The sequence below is a fragment of the Mycteria americana genome, chromosome 9 (genome assembly GCF_035582795.1).
Source record: "Mycteria americana isolate JAX WOST 10 ecotype Jacksonville Zoo and Gardens chromosome 9, USCA_MyAme_1.0, whole genome shotgun sequence".
In the NCBI taxonomy this organism is placed as follows: Eukaryota; Metazoa; Chordata; class Aves; order Ciconiiformes; family Ciconiidae; genus Mycteria; species Mycteria americana.
This window is the reverse complement of record NC_134373.1, coordinates 44,607,080-44,626,376: the sequence shown is the minus strand read 5'-3', so window position 1 is coordinate 44,626,376 and position 19,297 is coordinate 44,607,080. Positions and strand designations below refer to the sequence as shown.

Here is a 19,297-nt window from a genome sequence, read left to right as displayed (position 1 = left end):
AGACATGGCTGAAAGGCAGAAGATTAAATATGTGCTAGTAAGCTTATACTTGAGCAAATGGTTCTACTTTATGTGTTTTTTCTCCAGTTATGCAGTGTAAAGAGTGTAAGGAACATAAAGGACTCTTAATGGAGTCTCCTGATCCTGCTACTGTGTCAGTGAATTTTGCTGTCCTGCTTGGTGTAATAGTCTATAGAAGAGCAGTTGATGCATACACTTGGGAAGTGAGAAAGGTGGACTTGATGCTGCACAGCCTAAGGCACTGGAGTCCAGACTGTCTGATGTCTAGGGGCAGTCCTAAACCACTAAGCTGTTACACAGAGGGTTAGAAGTGGAGTAAATATCACATCCTTCTCATCCTGTTTTGTGTAGTGCTACACCAACAGCAGAGTCCTTGTGTCAAGTGTGCTCAGCCTTATTGGAATTAGACTTTTTGGGAGATTAAGCAACATCTGAATGCCTCCCTACGGATCTGTGACAAACTTAGCACTTTGTGTCCATAATAGTGACATAAATATGACCCTCTGCCAAACTGCAGGGCAAACCTGGTCCAAGGGTGATGAGTCCTCACTCAGGTGCTTTGGTGGTAGGTAGTCTTCTGTTTGGAGGTGATGATGGCACTTGTGCACTCTTATACCTTCATATTCCTATTTATGTAATCCAGTTTCAAGGGAGAAACACCGCTATCTTCTAGTCTGTCTCAGTTTTATGTACAGTTAGCTTTGCACATGCAGCAGTGTGTATGTGATTCTATTATGCATCAACTAAAATGCTGTCCTGCCAGGTAGCCATGTCTTTGCAGCAATGTTGCACTTGCATTTGTTTTACTGTTTGTTTTCATTACTCCACAAAGTTATTGTTGGCCAACAGGAGTGGCATGCTGTAGTTGAGCTGTTTGTAGTGGTGGCCAGGGGTGTCTGCAAATTTTTCTGTGTTAGGTGGGGGTGGTGAGATAGAGCTGTGTCTCCTGTAACACAACTGCTAATTAACACAAGACCTACATGTCTGTGTTGTCACTTCATGTACGAATAATTTTCAGAGTCTCTAGGCCTGCGCAGTAGAGTCCTCCAGAAAATTGAAGAACTGAGGATGAAAATGATGTCTGTTTCTGTTGCTATCCCTGATGAGTTCTTATGTCCTATAACAAGGGAGCTTATGAAGGATCCTGTCATTGCAGCAGGTATGTCTTTAAATGACATTGACTAAAGTGAATGACTTAAGGGTAAAGACAGGTGTGGCAACACAAAAATGGGCATATCTTACTGGTTGTAGAAGGATAAACTATTCTAAATAGCTATTGCAACAAAATAGAACTGTGGTAAATGTTTAATTTGCCAAATTACATGTCTGATATGTAGAAAAATACTGTATCAAGCAATTCACTTAGTATCGGCTCTGCCAATGAGGCTGTATATATATATTTTTTTTAATGTTCCTTCCTTTATGTGCCTTGCAAATATAATTACAAGCCCAATTACAGAGTTGTCTCGGTAAGTGCAAAATGGAATTGTGCACACGGCGGGGGGGGGGGGAGAATGGGGCATGACCAAAAACCAGACTCATTACTACTCTTAGCACACCATGTATATGGTACTTAAAAGTTTGTACAGAATGAGATTCATTTAAATTCAAAAAGATCTTGGAATTGAGATATGCAAAGAACAGAAGAAGTTATGTAGTTAAAACATTTCATGAAGAACTAGTGTTTTATAGTTCCAATCCTGGGGGCAGGGACGGGGTGCACATGATCATCAAAAGACCAGTATATTTTTTTGGATGTTCTGTAAACAGTGACTCACTTCCTACAGTTTTGAGGTATCAGGCCAGACTTCTGAGAATTAAAATGTTCAAAATATGAAAACATTTGCTAACTCCTGGAGTAGTAAGCACTGCACTTAATGGGGCTTGAGCCTCTAAACAATAGCAGTAGGAGGACAGCCTTGCATATCCTTTTTTTATGTAATTTTTGAATAAGGATACATAGTTTTAGAGCAGGATAGTTTTGTTGAAAAGCTGAAAATTACTGCCAGTCACTATTCACGTGTATATTACAGAATCACAGAATCACAGAATCTTATAGGTTGGAAAAGACCTTTAAGATCATTGAGTCCAGTCGTAAACCTAACACTACCAAGACCACCACTACACCATGTCCCTAACCACCTCATCCAAACGTCTTTTAAATACTTCCAGGGATGGGGACTCAACCACTTCCCTTGGCAGCCTGTTCCAATGCTTGATAACCCTTTCAGTGAAGAAAAATTTCCTAATATCCCTTCTGAACCTCCCCTGGCACAACTTGAGGCCATTTCCTCTTGTCCTTTCACTTGTTACCTGGGAGAAGAGACCGACCCCACCTCTCTACAACCTCTTTTCAGGTAGTTGTAGAGAGCAATAAGGTCTCCCCTCAGCCTCCTTTTTTCCAGGCTAAACAACCCCAGTTCCCTCAGCTGCTCCCCATCAGCCTTGTGCTCCAGAACCTTCCCCAGCTTCCTTGCCCTTCTCTGGACACGCTCCAGCCCCTCAGTGTCTCTCTCGTAGTGAGCGGCCCAAAACTGAACACAGCATTCGAGGTGCGGCCTCACCAGTGCTGAGTACAGGGGCATGATCACTTCCCTAGTCCTGCTGGTCACGCTCTTCCTGATACAAGCCAGGATGCCATTGGCTTTCTTGGCCACCTGGGCACACTGCTGGCTCATATTCAGCCGGCTGTCGACCAACACCCCCAGGTCCTTTTCCTCTGGGCAGCTTTCCAGCCACTCTTCCCCAAGCCTGTAGTGTTGCATGGGGTTGCTGTGGCCCAGTGCAGGACCTTGCACTTGGCCTTGTTGAACCTCATACAATTGACCTCGGCCCAAACAGGCATTTTTTAAGAGAAACTGTTGACCTTTTAAAGTAAAATGTTCACTGTGTGCTTGATCAATGATAGTATTTACTATCTAATAAATATTGCCTGTATGCCATTCAGTATTCCTGTATTACACTGCTGTCCTGAAACATGGGATTCCTGTGCTTTTCAGAACACAGGGTGGGCATATCTGGGAGTTCCTCACACTGCTTTATTTTTATAGACGTTGATGAGTAATAACAGAAATGTTAGCGATTGTGGCAGGAGAGAGGTTGGTTTATGGCAAGACAGGTGAAGGAAAGTATAGTTTTGTGTTTGGAAACTTCTGTATTCACTAGCTAGCTACTTCACTGCCCAGCACTATAGAACTGAAGTTCCTGTAGTATGAACACAGCAGACTAAGATGTGGGCAATTTTGCAGATTCAAACTGGAGGAATTTAGATATTTCTGAGATTAGAAGGTAATTGAAGTGAGCTGGCTATTTTGCTTAGTTCAGTAAGCTGAGTAAGAGTCAAGTAAAACTTTTATGCTGCTGTGCTATGATGTAGAATTTAAGAAAAAATAAAAAGAAGATAGAATGCCAAACTGCATATTTCTTTTACTCAAGTGACCAGCCTAAATAAGATTTTTTCCATGTTAAGTGGCTCATATTCAATAAGGGGGAAGGAAATAAGAGTGTAGCCCTGTGTTAGAGGAGGGGTGGAGGACACAGGACACAGGTTTGTGTTTCATCAGCCAGAGGTGTTCCTGGGTGACTGTGCTAAGACTTGGCTGGGGGCGGGGGGGAGGAGGGTATGGTTTATTCCTCTATTCCTGCGCTGTAAGTACCAGCTTGTTTTGGTACTGACTGGAAGAGCTGAAGACCTGAAGCGAGAGAGGTGTCGAGTGCTGAGTGCGTGCCCAAGGCAGGGCTTGGTTGGCCAGCTGAGTGCCAACAGCGTTCATCACTGAGCACTGCACAGTAGCAGCCTTCAGCTGTGTTAGCCCTTGGATGTTCATGAGCTTTTACTTATGAGCATATTTACATTATGGATCATTCAAACTGAAAAGAAAGTCTTCTTTTTAACATGTGCATAATATATATTGGTGCTTTGCAGTCAGAGACAGAAACATTAAACTAGCCTGAAAACTGTTTATATTCATGGTCAACTTACTTTCATTGTCCTTTTTTTTTTTTTTTTTTTTTTTTTTTTTTTTTTTACTATAAAGGGTTCCTGAAGTGAAAATTATTTTTAAAAAATTACTCAAGAACTTTAGATCCTGCTCAATGGAACTGTTTTTTTAAATTGTTATTAAAATCTAATAGTTTTACTAAGCAAGGATGTGCAGTAACTTTAACAAACACCAATATGCCATTTGTGCATTTCGGTAAAGCACAGATTTGGTTTGGGGGTTTTTTTTTGGTTGGTTGGTTGTTGGTTTTTGTTTGTTGGTGGGGGGGTTTTGTTTGTTTTTGGGTTTTTTTTGTGGGACGTTCTCCCCCCCCTTAGGCACTCTTTTTTTTAACTGACATGCTGGTTTTATTACCAGTGCTGTTTCATGTACAGTAATGGTTCAGTACCCTTTATCTTTCCTCTCCCATTTTCCTTAACTAGCAAATACAGATATATTTTTGTAAGTATGGGCGGGGGGGTGCTTGGTGAGGCTTGACAATGTCTAGTATAGCATCTTTAGAGTCAGTTGTTACGTTTAGTTCTAAACAGAGCTAAGCAACTGCAGTTGCAGGCAACTTGAGGAGCATAATCTGATTTTCTTTAAAGGACCTTCTTTTAAAGGAACTGAGTAAGCACTGGTGTTATAAATGCTGGTTGTCACTTGCAATTTCCTGGCTGTCACCTTGCTGTGTCAGTGTTTGTTTCTTTCTTGCTTAGACATGCTCTGATGATTCCTTTCTACAACCTTGTAATGAACTTTATCATCTGTATTGTATATGCTGCCTTAACCACAAATAAGGACACAGGAAGATTTTTATGTAATTTGGTCCCATTTACCACTTGTGTACCTTCGTCACAAGCTCATGCGCAAACATGGCTTAATCCCGTGACCTCAGCAGAGCCAGTCCCTTGGGTGGGAAAGGGCTGGTTCTGCAAATGTCTGTTGCTGCCATGCCTCTGCTGCTAAGACATGAGGCAAAATTCCAAGCCAACCGAAATCACTACAGCAGCAAAACATCTGTGTACAAGTGGAGCCTTTTCTAAAGAGAACTAAATTTTGTGTGTTGTCCCCACCCCATGCTTGCTGCCATACCTGGCTTTTTGGGGGGAAGGCTTCAGACACTGCTGCAAGAATTTTTCAGAGTATGCTGCTTTATAGTCATCAGTGAAGTGATGCAGCTGTAACTGGCTGATAAATTTGCAGTGCTTTCTAAAATAGCTTGTACTAGTTAGTTTGCCAAGTACAGTATAATTTAAAAAAAGTTGAACCAAATTTTGATCTCAATACTGCTGTATAAAGTTTTATTGTAATACATTTAATTATGCAATTTGAAACAAATATGTATGAGTTTATGGTAAAGCTTTCACAGACCATGTAATTTTTCTGTATCTCAATTTTCCTGTTTGGAAATATTGATTCCCTTACATCTCTTTTAAATTTAAATAGCTAAAATCTTTACAGTGCAACAGTGCCCAAGCATCCATAACAACAGCTTTTGATGATGGTTTCTTTGTAGATGGCTATTCCTATGAAAAGGAAGCAATGGAAAACTGGATCAGCAATAAAAGACGATCTAGTCCCATGACAAATCTCCCTCTCCACTCCCTTATGCTTACACCAAACAGGACACTAAAAATGGCTATCAGTCGCTGGCTGGAGACTCAGCAGAAATATAGTTAAACCACATATTTTGAAGATGTTTATTAAAATCAATTGAAATTAACTTCTATGTAGCTAAAGGAAATAATTGTATCAGAAGCAACTGGAAAGAAAAAATTGTGTTTCTGTTCTAATCTGTGGCTGTCATTTAAATGTTTGTTAGAAAGAAAATCTTCACTGTTGGAAGCTCCCAGAAAATTACTGAAAAACTTTTAAGTTATTGGTAATTTTACTTTGTGGTATTTCTGTTTAAGAAATGAAGTATTCAGATTCACAGTTTTTCAAATAAAGTTTTCTTAAAATTTGCACTACATTTATGAGTTTTGAGTCTTGATTTTGCCAAGTTCATCTCTCAGAAGATAAATAGCAAAGTATATAATCCATATTTCTTTTTCTAATTTAAAAAAACAAAATGTGTCTTTCTCTGTTCCGTATTACTGAACACGTAGTTGGAAAAGTTGGGAGAGAGTTTCTCCTGTAACCATCAGTGACTGCATCTCATCCCACAGGTATATTAATAATCTTTATTTTGTATGGAAAAAATACAGTAGCTGTGCAAAAATAGAACTACAGGACAAGACTAATATAGGACTTGTACAAAATATCAAAGAAACAGTGAACAATAAATAAGCTAAAGCATAATGATGCAAAGTCAAAAAGATTTTGTAAAAATGGGTACGGCTGTTTACAATGTACATAAAACACTGTACACAAACAAGACATGAAAACAGTTGACCACTCCAACCTAACTGCACTCACAGGAACATCACTACATCTGTTTATTTTCAGAATGTTCTTGCCAATATAAAGCCTTATTTCCTCCGAACAGCTTCACAACTTCATCCTGTCATGCAACTTCACATACCTTTTCCTCAAACTTTCACCTTCACTCCATCAATTTCTTGGGTTTCCCATAAAAACACTTACTAAACATTTCCTTGCTGTACCTTTTTCACAAATAAACAATAAATCATTTTGCTTTAAGATAGCACCCAAAGGTGATTAGATAAACTATATAAAGTGCGATTATTGTTAATATGCAGTAATATTGTGTTCTTCAGTGCAATAACCAATATGGTCAAAGCCTTTCAATACACATGCAAATGTCACTGTTTATTTTACTTGATTTCTTTTAGTTACTGAAAATAGTTTTATTTACATGTCAAAACATGGCCTCTTATAGTCTACTCATACACAAATTATTTATGCTTCCTAAATGTACATCATGCAACCCAAATTAGAGCCCACTAGAAAAGTGATAAAATACTTTGATTTAAAAAACCCCATACATATACAGATCTATTATGCAGCAGTTACCATTCTTAACACTGTTTTGAGAAGTAAGCACTTAAGCATTATAGAGGCACAATTATTATGTAAGTGGTGAGATGTAATATAGCCGAAAGCCAAGATTAAAGGAAAAACCCTATGTAAAAGGAAAGTCTTATTTAATGGTAAAAGGTAATGGATTCGGTAATCCTAGTTTGGTAGACTGATGATCCTAATTGACTCCTTCTACACAAATTTGCTATTCCAGTTACTGTAACTGTCCTGTGATGGTAGGAACAGTGTAAAGTGGTTGTATCCCATTAAGTAATGGCCAAGATGGACAGCTTAAACTCACAAGTGACCAGCCAATCAGTATTTTGTATAGCAATAATACCCTATGATGTTGTGAGCTAAGTTTTACAACCCTGTAAATATACAAAATAATATTTATACATTTGATTCAATGAATGATCGCTTTGGTTTTGTAGACGTGACATGACTTAGATGGCCTTCCTTATTGATGTGAGACTGTTGTTTTGATACAGCATCTGGGTATAAATGCAAAGCTTGTTTAGGTACTCTGTTGTCTTGACAGTGGGCAGGTATTCGGCACTTAGGCTCCTCGTGTTCTTTAGCTTGCATACCATTCTGGTTGCTGTTTCCTGGGGCAGCACCAGTAGAGGAAATTTTAGTTTGGTAGTGTTTGACCGAGAACGGCTCAAAATTTGAGGACTGAATGCCCCCAGAAGCAGCATGTGTTGATAATCCATCCGATGCCTGAGAGTGCCAAGCGCGACTGGATTGAGTATTTTGCTGCTGAAACCTTGCAGTCTTATCCATGATTCCCATAAATGGGGTATTGCGAGGTCTGTGTTCAGCAATAGTACCCTGAACTTGGTTAACATTATTCTCCTTGAGTCGAACGTCTGGGCCTAGCCCCTTAATACTATCCGAAAAACTACTGGCTGAAGTTAAGCTGCTAGTTGAGCTGGCAAGAATCATACTACTGGATGGAGAACTAGAAGAGACACCACTGGTTACAGGACTTTGCTGCCTTGCTTCACTGAAATTCATTTGAGTAGGGGCTGTTAACCTGTCACTGGTTTTAGACTTATTTGCAAAAGAATGAGGAGAGAGATTCTCATTATGCTGTGAATGGGAACACTGGCTGGACATAACCTTCTCATTGTACAGTTCAGAACCAGGACCTGTGGAAACACTTCCAGATGATAATGTACTTGTCCCATCCAAATGCTGAATTTTAGAGTGCCGGACTAGCAAGGGACTTTGAGGAAGATGCTGAAAAGACGATTGTGTCTTTGTATTACACTGACTGCTTCCCATTTTTGAGCCAGGCTGGATGGAGCTCAGGTGCTGATTAGTTTTTACAATCTGTGCCTGCTTTGTTGGCTGCATGATCAAGCCTGGCTCTCTCAGATATTTATTGCCTGTTCTGCTTTGAGGGGACACAGATCTAGCTTTCTGCTGAACGCCTTCCTGAAGGGTCCTGCTGTATGATGAAGCAGCTAAGGAACGTTGCAGCCTTTGCGGAGAGGAAACAGATTCATCAGAGCATGGCAGTTCTTCCTCCCTGTCTTGAAGATTAAAATTATCGTTCACACCTTGTATAATGCCCTCCTCCTCATTATCAGAGTTGTTAATTTGCTGTAGTAGCTGTGGAGACTGATGCTTCTGTTGCTGTGTTCTCTGGAACTGTTTGCATTCCTCTTCTACTCGAGCCAGGAGGCGTTTTATCTCTTGATTGCTAGGACACAGCTGTGTGGCTTCACGTAAGTCAGCAAGAGCAGCAAGTAGCTTTCTGTTTAGGGAGGGGAAAAAAAAAGTAAACTTAATAAAAACCTGGGGCAAATCTGAGTCTCAGCATTGCCTACTACTAATCCACCTCCACCATTTTCAAAGAAATATTCTGATTTGTCATCTCCTGCTGCAGGTGGTGACAATAGAAGAACTGGATGTTCTCCAAACCAGGAAATGCTTTCCAACAGTGAAAGCACAGACCCAGCCCTAAACCCTTCCCCTTGTATCGTAACAGCTTTCTCAGGAAGGCAGCAGAAGTCTGCTGATAACACTAGAAACTGAAGCTTTGTCTCATAAGCCATTTACTGTTATCTTCAGAGTAGGTAACTTGCTGAACTCTGCTTCATGACTATGTATTGTTCTGCTTAGAAGAGACACGGTGAATCAAAAAGGCACCTCTCTCTATACCTCAACTATACCAGTACAGCTTGGTATTCTTCCAGCTTAAAGAGATGGTTCCTCCTCTCTCCCCTTGTTTTTATCTTGAACTGCTAATGATTCAACATATCCTGCCCTATAAAAGCACCCAGTTGTTCTTGGTAATAAGTAATGCAGGGCTGGAGTTTGGTGGCACACTGCTGACAACATTCTGTTGAGTCACATGGAATAGCAATCCCATTCACTCTTACACTTACAATAATCCGTCTTCATATCAATTTCTTACTTTCTGGACTGCCTAATAATTACCTAAATGAGTATTCAGTATTGCTTTTTGCGTTTGGTTGGCTTTAACTGATACAGAGACCTAATACAGATGGAAAGTGCACAAGGAAAATAACCTTTTCTTTGCAAGTTCCAAATACAACTAGCGGAAAAGAAAAACAGTTATTGAAAGTGTTAGGAAGTTAAAAAACAATCTGTGCGGGCAGGTGCACAGAATCAAACAATACCTGCTGTTCCTCTTGGCTCTTGCTCTAGCATAATAGGCTTCGTAAGACTTGGGTTTCAGATCCAATGCTTTGGTAGCAAACTCTTCAGCCATACCAAAGTCCTAATAATTTAAACAAATGTACTCATTATGCATTGACAATAAAAGAAAAATGCATGCTCTTTATTCATGGTACTGCTTCAAAAGTGCAGATAGCTTTTATGCAGTATAGAAAATGACCTTTATCAGTTAGCAAGAGCAGATATTTTCTGAAAGACAGAGAACAGACCTCATCTTGCTAACCTTGTCCCTCATGTCTAAGGGAAACTGACTCCAAGGTAGCTAACAAGCAATGTTAATATAGACAAGATATGGTTATTTTCAATGCAAAGGTGTTAAAATGCTAGAAGAGACTGCATTTAGAAATAATGCAGTTATATAATTATTATATAAACGTATTTATATAATTATTATATAATAATTAAAAATACATAAAGAAATAACAATAGCCTGAGTTGGTAATTTATATCCTGCTTTAGAAAGTGTTTTGAAAAAGGCCAGTTAAAGACCTAGGAATTTAGAGAAAAACAAGAAAAATCAGGAAATGGGTTGGACTAGTCTAGAGCTTTCTTTGATAAGGTACATGACATTTTTAGAGAAGAATTACACTAGATGTAATGTATTTGGTTTTCATTTAAGAAGAACACGAAGTAAGAGTTTAGTAAATTATTGGTTAAACCAAAGACTGGAATTAAAGCAGTGTTGAAATGCCGGCAAAGATGGCTACGGGGAAGATAAAGGCAGAAGCAAGTCTAATTTTTATAACAGCCATGCACAGCAGAGGGTGTTCATGATACTGAAATATATTGACCATGATGATACAGGAGGTTGGAAAGTATTAACACCCCAAAAACTGTCCTGAGATAACCATGCAAGAGCAGAGTAATGTCATGAACTTGAGCTTTAGATGTAAGGTGATGCACTTCAGGATTAGCAAAATGTAAATGAGAGTTTATCAGTGGGCTATGATAAACACACACACATGCACTAGTTGGTCACAGAGCCACTTTCTGCTGTTAGTTTGACACAACTGAAAAAGCCAATCTCATCTAGGAAGGCATCAGGAGAGGTAGTTCTAGCACAGAAAGGAAAGGATTGGTACTGCTGTGCAAAGCAGTGGCAGAACTGCCTATGTAAGGTCCTGGACACCTATGTTTAGAAATTCTTCAAATTGGAGCAGATGCCAAGAACAACTTGGATGACTAGGGAATTAAGAAGTTACTGTTTGAAAAGAAAGAACAGTGTAAGGTATATTCAGAAAATCGGAAGTTTTTGCTCTGATGGTCATTCAGGTTCTTACCAGCCATCTGATACACTGGTGAAGGTACAAAGAAACAACCAGCGCATACAATACAGCCGTAGCAGTAGGTTATGCTGTATGATAACAAAGGGTAGTGGTGACGGCATTTTCCATTTAGTCTTTTAAAAGTACCAAAACCATCCAGCAGTTCATCATTCCAAAATAACTGGGTTACATAAGAACAGCTGTAATAGATCCCCCACGGCAACATGCCCTCATTTTATGAGATGTCCCCATTTATTGACACAACAAAGCCCAGTATCAGGATACAGTGAAAACGATTCTAAAATAGCAAAAATAAATGTCCAAGTACAAACTCAATAACGCAGTAGAAAAGAAGTCTAAGATTCCCAATGCCAGAGAGGGAACAGATCAACAGCACAAGCTTACATTTGTTTTTCGGCGACATCGTGATAAATTTAGGTATAATGAAACTCTCAGCTCATTGAATGCTTTCATTTCTTCTCCAAATCCTTCCCTCGGAAACTTCCTCAAGGCATACTGATAGCGCTGTGCTGCTTCCTTCATCTTACCTTTCTACAAATTTAGGGAACAAGAGGCTTTTCACAAACTCTTAATATTGCAATACTGTTGCAAAAAAGCACTTTTATATTTGACATCTACCAACAGGTGCTCTTCAAGTAGAAAACACAGAGCCAGATTTTTTAAAAAAATAAATATATGCAGTATGAATTACACACAGACACAATGAGAGAACTTGCATGTTAACTAGAGTTTGTGTTTGTTTCTAAACTCATACCTTTAATGGTGTTTTGCCAGGATATTTGCATTAATACATACTACTTGTACCAGAAAAATTATTTATGTTCAATTAATGTATGATACAATTCATTATTTCATTCGTTCTTTATTTTTTTAAACAGAGCAGTCAAATATCTGATGATGTAGCTGCTTAAAACGCTAAGGCCTAGATGCTTCTAGCAGAGCATATCATTAATCGGGAATGGTGTATGCTTAATCTGGTGGCAATACTGCAGAATAAGCTCTGGCAATGGAAGGGGCTGGATGGGAGAGGGAGAGAGTCAGTACAACATTCAAACATGCAGTCCAGCTATTGCCAGAGTCACTTAGGTGTCTCAGCCATAATTAGTTGGGTGACTGAGTGTATGAATTTAAAGTAGTAAAAGGTCACTCTCCTACTGCTTAATGGAGGCTGAGTAAGAGAGCTAACCTGAATGATCCACCCTTGCACTGGAAACATTCAGACTCTCCAAGAGATGCTTGGAGAACATCTCCATAATAAACTGAAGATTTGAGACAGTTTTGCTAAAAACACTTAAATCCTCCTAGTATCATAAGAAAAGCAAATCTTTTAGTTGACAGATGAAGAAATTTTTCTCTTTATGGATATTACAAGTTAATTTCTTTTCATAAACACTGGGTGTTGTTTATTATTTAATTCATCTTAACACTCAAAGTGGTTAAAATTTACTGTTGAAACTAGCAAGGAAAATATTTAAGGTTTATTTTCTTTTATCAGCTGGAGAGCTGAAAAGTGGTTATTGCATACTGTGAGCACACTCAAACATGTGTTACTCTGCAAAATAACTATCCATTTAAAACACTTTGGCAAATAAGTAAATCCAAGTATACTGGAAGAAGTTTAACAAGCTAAATGACATACCATCACTCTAGCAAGTCCATTCAAATTACTATAATAAAATTAAACGCTCTAAAAATAGATACCAGCAGGGAATTCACCCTCCTGTAACAAATTGTAAAACATATTAGTACCAAGTCCTGCCATGTTACTCTATGGTCTCAGACTCTAGGCAGGGCTCAACCTGTGGAGCAACTTGAGGAGAAACTGAAGAAAATGAATTGGTGCTGGCGACATGGTGGCACCTTCTCCCCGAACAGCCAGTGAGTTGCATTCAACACACCACTAGAGAAGTGTGACACAGGAGAGGCTTCCCAGGCATGACAGAACTGCCTTTGTAGCATAAAAATCTGTAATCCTTTAGGTTGAAAGATGCCCCATGCTTAAAGGTATCTGCTTGGATATAAAGCTCTAAACCTATTTCAGGATCAATAAACTTGATAAATTATCCAGATGTATTCATAAGACTCCTATACAGAATTTGGGAGAATCTAAGCAGGTCCACCCTTATTCATGATGGCAAAGTCTCAAGGGTCTCTCTTCTGTACTATGCAAAGCCATTTGATATAGAACAAAGATCAGACATAAACTGGCAGATATTTGAGGGCCCTCATAAAAAAAACCCTACAAATTACAAGTCTCGTAGCTAGAACAGACTTTGAATGATGCTTATATAAGCCATTCAGCACTGTGTTGCACTAGTGAAATAATGCAGGTGTAGCACAGAGTTTACAAAAATAATTCCAGTCTCTCTTCTGAGCAATATCACCACTAGTAAAAAGACTGTATCAAAAGAGCTGTCCTCCCCTTTCCTCATTATATATTTAAATAGCACACGAAAGAACATTATCCTGAAGAAAAAGATACGCCTGTCACTTAATTCAACAAGGCACTTTCAAACAAGCAGCTTACATTCTGAATTGCTCTTAAGAAGCAACTGACTGCTACAACGTTCACAGAGCAACTTGCTCAACAGAAAGAAAGTGTACTTAAATATTTTTTTATTTTACACAGGAGTTTTCAATGATTCTTTCCCAGCGTTCTCAAGATTTCTTGGTCTCATTCCCAACATGAGAGGACGTGCAGGTACACATCTTGTTTGAACAGAAAAGGAGGTATAGAGAACTTTAATCTACCTTCAGACAGAAGTCCAATTATGTTCTGCGATCCGAAAAAATAAAAATCTACCTACTTTGTACAGTATATTTCCTTCTTCCATCAGTTTCTGCAGCAGAATAAGGAGAATATCGGGTTTTGAGGTGGCCATTGCCCATGCTGCATTTCCTGCAAGTTAAATTTTAAGGATCTCTGACAAAAGGGAAGAAAGTGTGTTTCTGATATCTACTCACACTAGAAAGCCTAATCCTACATCAAAAGGTATTCCACCTGCATGGAACTATTATTATTATTATTAGTGTATGCACATATATTTAAAATACATATATATCCATACCTGCCCCCTGCCACCCCACATAGATATCAGCCAGATATTAAATGGTCTGATCATTTTACCCCTGGTCTAAAGCCAGTATAGGACAGTATGAAAGTCAAGGTAAAGTTCAGGCCTAAGTAAGATCTGTATTTGATCACACTTAGTACCCAAATAGTAATAAATTTTGATTTTAAGGTACTAGAGAGTCAATAATTACCATGTACACAGCTGCACCATCTACTTGCCTACTGATAATACATGATTTGGACATGTATTTTTTTGCCCACCCTTTGCAAAAATGTACAATTCTATAATTTATTAAAAGAATCTTATTTAAATGTAAAACTTCTTAATCTAAACAATAGTGTCAGAATTAAGTATCACTAATAGCATAATCATCATTTTCTTAGGTATATCATGATAGAGTAACGACATAAAGACTGACTCCTCCAAACCTCCTCATCAACATACATCAAAGAAAGGATTAGAATAAAATTACTTGCACTTCCTCACTTCTGAAGTGAGTCTTGAGTGTCTGCCTTTAAAAGAAAGAGATTGGTTTGCAGATGCCCGCTCAAGAGAAATCATACAACCTGCAAAAATCTAGTGTGTATTTCAAGATTTATTTATTTAAGCTACTTTACAGAAATGACAGTTAATTCTAGCAGAGCAGATACTCAGTTGTTTCTCTTGAGTACAGGATGGTTTTACTAACCTAGTTTAGCTCCTTTTCTCAGTAGCATAACCACTACTGATGTATTACGACATCCGATAGCTCTGTCCAGTGGCCGCATGCCACTGTGGTCAACATGCTCAATCATTGCTCCTTTCTCTACCAAATACTGCACCTGTGAAAAGAAACAAGACAAGCCTTGTAACGTTATTTTTGGTGGGAGAGGCAAAACAGTGAAATATTTAAGCTACCACCTAATCTTCCTTGAAGTATACTGAGTATACACTCCAGAGTATGCTAAAGCCATTTTAAATCCATTGAACTGAATCCACTGAAGATAACACAGCATGGCAATACTATCAAACTGCACCGAAGAGCTGCAGCTAAGGGAATTAAAAAAACAAACAACACCCAAAGTCCTGGAAGTACCTGTGTCAGAAAAACACTAAGTCCAACACATTATGCTTGTTCCCTCCTTTGTTCATGTTCTGCATGCCAACATGCAGACACGGCAACTGTCTGCATATTGCCCAACATAAGGGCAGTAAGCTCAGATGAAAATAGAGTAGCAGCGTAGGCCCTGTGGTTTCACCTTCAAGTACACCGTAACACTACAATGACAAGCATGAAGTGCAGTACCAAAATACGCTCCTAGTATAGGACACAACGCTACACAAATACAATAAACAGAAAATACACAGACTACCATTGTGCAATGCGAGATATTTAAAACATTCCAGTTAACAGCGTAAATAGAAGTTATGGTGCTGAGGGACCACTTCTTATGTGGTCCCCTCAGCACCATATGTGGACCACCTTATGTGGTCCCCAAATGTGAAAACACATTTGTAACTTTATTCATTACTTAACCATTTATTATGACAGTCTAACACTGCAGTTGGGTGTAAATGCAGCAAATGTAAAATGCAGCAATGGCAAATAAGAAAGTTTAAGCAAGCAAAGTAAGTATGCCAGACACCATCGGCTTCCACCAGGCATTCACCAAGCACTCAAAGCAATGGAGTAATTCTAGTAATTGTCCATCAGCAATACTAATTAAAAGTGCAATATATAGGAGAGGACAGCAATGGCAGGTCTGATGTAAGCAATAGCTCTTTCACATAACCATTGCTTGCCCAACCAAATGCAACTGGCAGTAATCTAGTATGGAAAGAGGTATTAACAGTCCTTCCCACTGACAGGTCCCCAAGACCCAAAGCTGCTGGCCTGCTAAGGGATCTCTTAATTAGTCTTATTCCACCTTTGTCTGTTGCCCTAGCACAAAGATCGGGCTCTTCAGCTATATGAACCACTGATGTGGCCAGTCTATGAGATGAACTGGCAGTCTATACTACTCCAATGCAACAATCTACAGTAAAAGTATGTAGAGGAGCCTGGATATCCCTCATTCCCAAGCAGGAAAGAAGTCCCTCTTCAGCTACCCAGTGTTACCTAGAAACACTTGCAGTGGCAGGAATAGCTCCATGATGTGACTTCTGAAACCTGTTAAAGCCAGTACAGAATCTAAGGGCTTGCTTACAATTTCAAGTTAATTCTGACTAAGGGTGAATATGACTTAAAGTGCTATAGCAAGTTATACTGTATGGCAGCATTTTTACTCAAGAACTGCTGTTTTGAAACAGGACATTGTATGTGCAGAGTCTAGAAATAAAGATGCTAGCCAGTTTGAGAGGCTGCATATGCTGTTCTTTCTAGTTCCCTGGTGAACTCTTGGATCTGTTTATAGTGCATGCAGACTTGAGCATGCCCTTCCATGCAGTTTGTGGAAATTGCATTCCTATCTGGTCAGGCTTCTGAATTGTGCTTAATTACCAAGCTTTGAAGCATAAGAACAAAAATACACAATCACTTCAAAAATCTGTCATTTTAAAGATACAGAGGATTCTAAATCACAGACTTTAAACTTATTGTATACTTTTGATCTCAGTTACAGGCATGGTCCATTTCAGATTCGGAAAAACTTGACCTGAAATGCCTTAAATTCTTGCATTGTAACATTTATTATAGAGGAAGAAGGTAGTATGTGAGAAAGGTACAGCACTGAATAAGGAACTTCAGTTGTTGTCCTATTTCTGAAATGACCTGTGGAACAAACTGAGAAAAACTGAATTTACACCTCAAGCCTTGTATTTCCACATAGATAGACTGGATAGTAAGACTGAGGTGTGCTTAGTGCCATCTTCACAAGATGAAAAGCATAAGGATTTCTAACAGTTCTCTCCCTGTCATGCAAAGCATGTAAGATACCTACCAAAGACAAGTAATGCTGCCTTACGATGGAGAAGCAAAATCTTTCTGCATTTCATCTATTCTGGCAATATTAGTCTTCTTCCTACATCTCTCACTTGGGGTCTCTGTTCCACTCAGAAACCCAACTGACTGGGAACCTGTCAGGTTACCTCGATGGGTTTCCAGAGGCTGAAAAAAAGATATTTTCCTTTCATGTCCCACAGCCTTTTTTTTTTTCTTTTTTAATTCCAGTCTATCCAACACAGAAATTGTAAATGCTACTTTTTATTGAGATTTAAAACACTCATGATGAAGTACAACAGCACCCTGTAAAACGTAACGGTATAATGCTGGACTTTATCACAACTACCTCGGTACTAAAATCTTATCTAGAAAATGCTTTTCTGAGTAAACACTTGCACTGCAGTCAAGACGCTAGGAGCCTAAGCACCTTGGCTACTTCCTCAAATTTCCTTTCTATTTTGGTTGGCAATATTTTTTCTAAGCTTTGTTTTGCATTATGAAAATCCAATACATGCTTAGTTTTTCTACTGTTAGTTCTACTTACAATATCAGCATCTCCATAAAAAGCTGCTAGGTCTAGGGGTGTTCGTCCATTTTTGTCTGTCTGATCAGTTGTTGCGCCTTTCTCAACTAAATACTGAACCACTTCCCTGTGGCCTTTTAGACATGCCCAGCTCAAAGCTGTCAGTCCTTCTTTGTCCAGAGATGAAATAGTTGCACCTGTAAAATGAAAATTAACTTTGTTATGAAGATGTCCTGTTTAATAAGCAAAATTACCTAACTCACACAGATGCAGTCTCTGGTACAGCTGTGCAGCCTTGAACCACTATTTATCTTCTACCTTCAGAAAGCAGAAATTCCACGGTGCTCAAATGTCCTTCACAAGAAGCCACCATAAGTGGAGTTCGGCCTTGCTTGTCACTTAAATTCACATCAGACCCATGCTCCACTAGAAGTTTAGCGATCTGAAATAGAAAATAGCAATTTAAAAATAAATTGGCAGATTTAAGTTTTAGCCATAATAGCATGAACTTTTAAGAAGAGGACTAAGGTGTTATTTATAGCAATCATCAAAAAATCCTGCGCAACTCAAAGTCTTAACTGTTTGCAATTCAGGGCCTTCTCCTGACAGGAGTGGCCAGCATGAGGAAGGCTCCTGACTTTAAGGTTGTCCCTCCATTAATACAGAAGCAATACAGAGGATCTGAAATTGTCTCTGTTCTTGGCCTAGGAAATAAAATATTTTAACTCCCATGTATTATTTTTCAGGTATACTATAATTGAGGTTGTCATGCAGCCGATGAACTTTCAGATCCTTTGTATCACTTCAAATAACTTAAAAAGTGAGCTTCTGAACACATCCCTTTGAAGTTGATGCAAATGAATATTATAAAATTTACACTGATTTATTACAGGACTAGAGATGGGAGGAATCAAGGACCGCTTCCCAAAGGAATCCATTTAATTTGCAAAGATGTGTCAGACCTGCCAGTGCCCCTGCCGTACTGCACAGAAAAGTGGAGGAATCCCCCTCCTATTAGCTCTCGTCACAACTGCTCCATGTTCAAGAAGTAATTCGCAGACTTCCAGTTTTCCTCTTCCTGCAGCAGCTGTCAGGGCTAAAGAAAGCATTTGCATCAACACCATCTCTTAGCTGTTTTACCACATCTTTTGACACATGCACATTTATGTGAGTGTTACTGAGTCCCCAATTTTGTCAACTCAGCTGCTCCATAAGATTTTCATAATTATTTTCAGACTCAAATGAATTAGTCAGAATCAGGTTAAGTCAGTAAGCCACAGTCATTCTCTGGTAAATAAAAAGATGATACTCAAAGATAACAACTGTAGCATGTGCATAGCTTTTAGGTTAAAAGGTATCTTTACAAAAATTTTGGATAAATCCACCAGCCTGAGGCAGTTCTAGTTCCTTCTTCATTAATCATTTTTTTCATGACAAGAAAGCCTCATCTCTTTCCATCAGGCCCTTGCCAAAGGTGAAGATGGCAACAGTTCTGGGTTTCAACAAAGGGACTGTAACTCAAGTTTCAGGAAGTACTGTTTACTCAATCCCTAGCAGTGATGTATTACTAAACATCAGATATTTAGATCTCTGAAGCAAGTCTGCGTCTTGGACAACGTAGCTTCATTCTGCACTAGTTAAAATGGTTTTCCCTGTTTTTCATGGTGAAAACCACAGTAGGTTATCCATCAATAGTTCTAATTCCTGTTTGTTAACCCTTGCTCTAGACTTCAAGGGATTACTGTACATTTTCCAGTACACAAGAGACCTCAACATTCTAATTCACACTAAAACTC

The 19,297-nt window shown here is 38.9% G+C and overlaps 2 protein-coding genes across 62 annotated transcripts in view; one reads left to right on the top strand and one right to left on the bottom strand.

Moving 5' to 3' along the window:
• The window catches only part of WDSUB1 (WD repeat, sterile alpha motif and U-box domain containing 1), a 33,786-nt gene extending 27,810 nt beyond the window's left edge, over positions 1-5,976 (top strand). For 20 of the 21 annotated variants that reach the window (XM_075512355.1, XM_075512343.1, XM_075512341.1 and 17 more), the window contains 2 exons: positions 1,040-1,180; positions 5,521-5,976. In XM_075512355.1, coding sequence (XP_075368470.1) covers positions 1,040-1,180; positions 5,521-5,684 — 305 coding nt within the window. In that variant the 3' untranslated portion in view covers positions 5,685-5,976. The remainder of the gene's footprint in view (positions 1-1,039; positions 1,181-5,520) is intronic. The other variant, XM_075512346.1, reaches the window with a different exon arrangement.
• Positions 5,969-19,297, bottom strand: part of TANC1 (tetratricopeptide repeat, ankyrin repeat and coiled-coil containing 1) — a 132,380-nt gene continuing 119,051 nt past the window's right edge. For all 41 annotated transcript variants that reach the window (XM_075512284.1, XM_075512285.1, XM_075512286.1 and 38 more), the window contains 8 exons: positions 18,464-18,597; positions 17,820-17,943; positions 17,523-17,698; positions 14,747-14,879; positions 13,792-13,883; positions 11,369-11,515; positions 9,641-9,741; positions 5,969-8,751 (listed from right to left, as the gene is read on the bottom strand). In XM_075512284.1, coding sequence (XP_075368399.1) covers positions 7,380-8,751; positions 9,641-9,741; positions 11,369-11,515; positions 13,792-13,883; positions 14,747-14,879; positions 17,523-17,698; positions 17,820-17,943; positions 18,464-18,597 — 2,279 coding nt within the window. In that variant the 3' untranslated portion in view covers positions 5,969-7,379. The remainder of the gene's footprint in view (positions 8,752-9,640; positions 9,742-11,368; positions 11,516-13,791; positions 13,884-14,746; positions 14,880-17,522; positions 17,699-17,819; positions 17,944-18,463; positions 18,598-19,297) is intronic.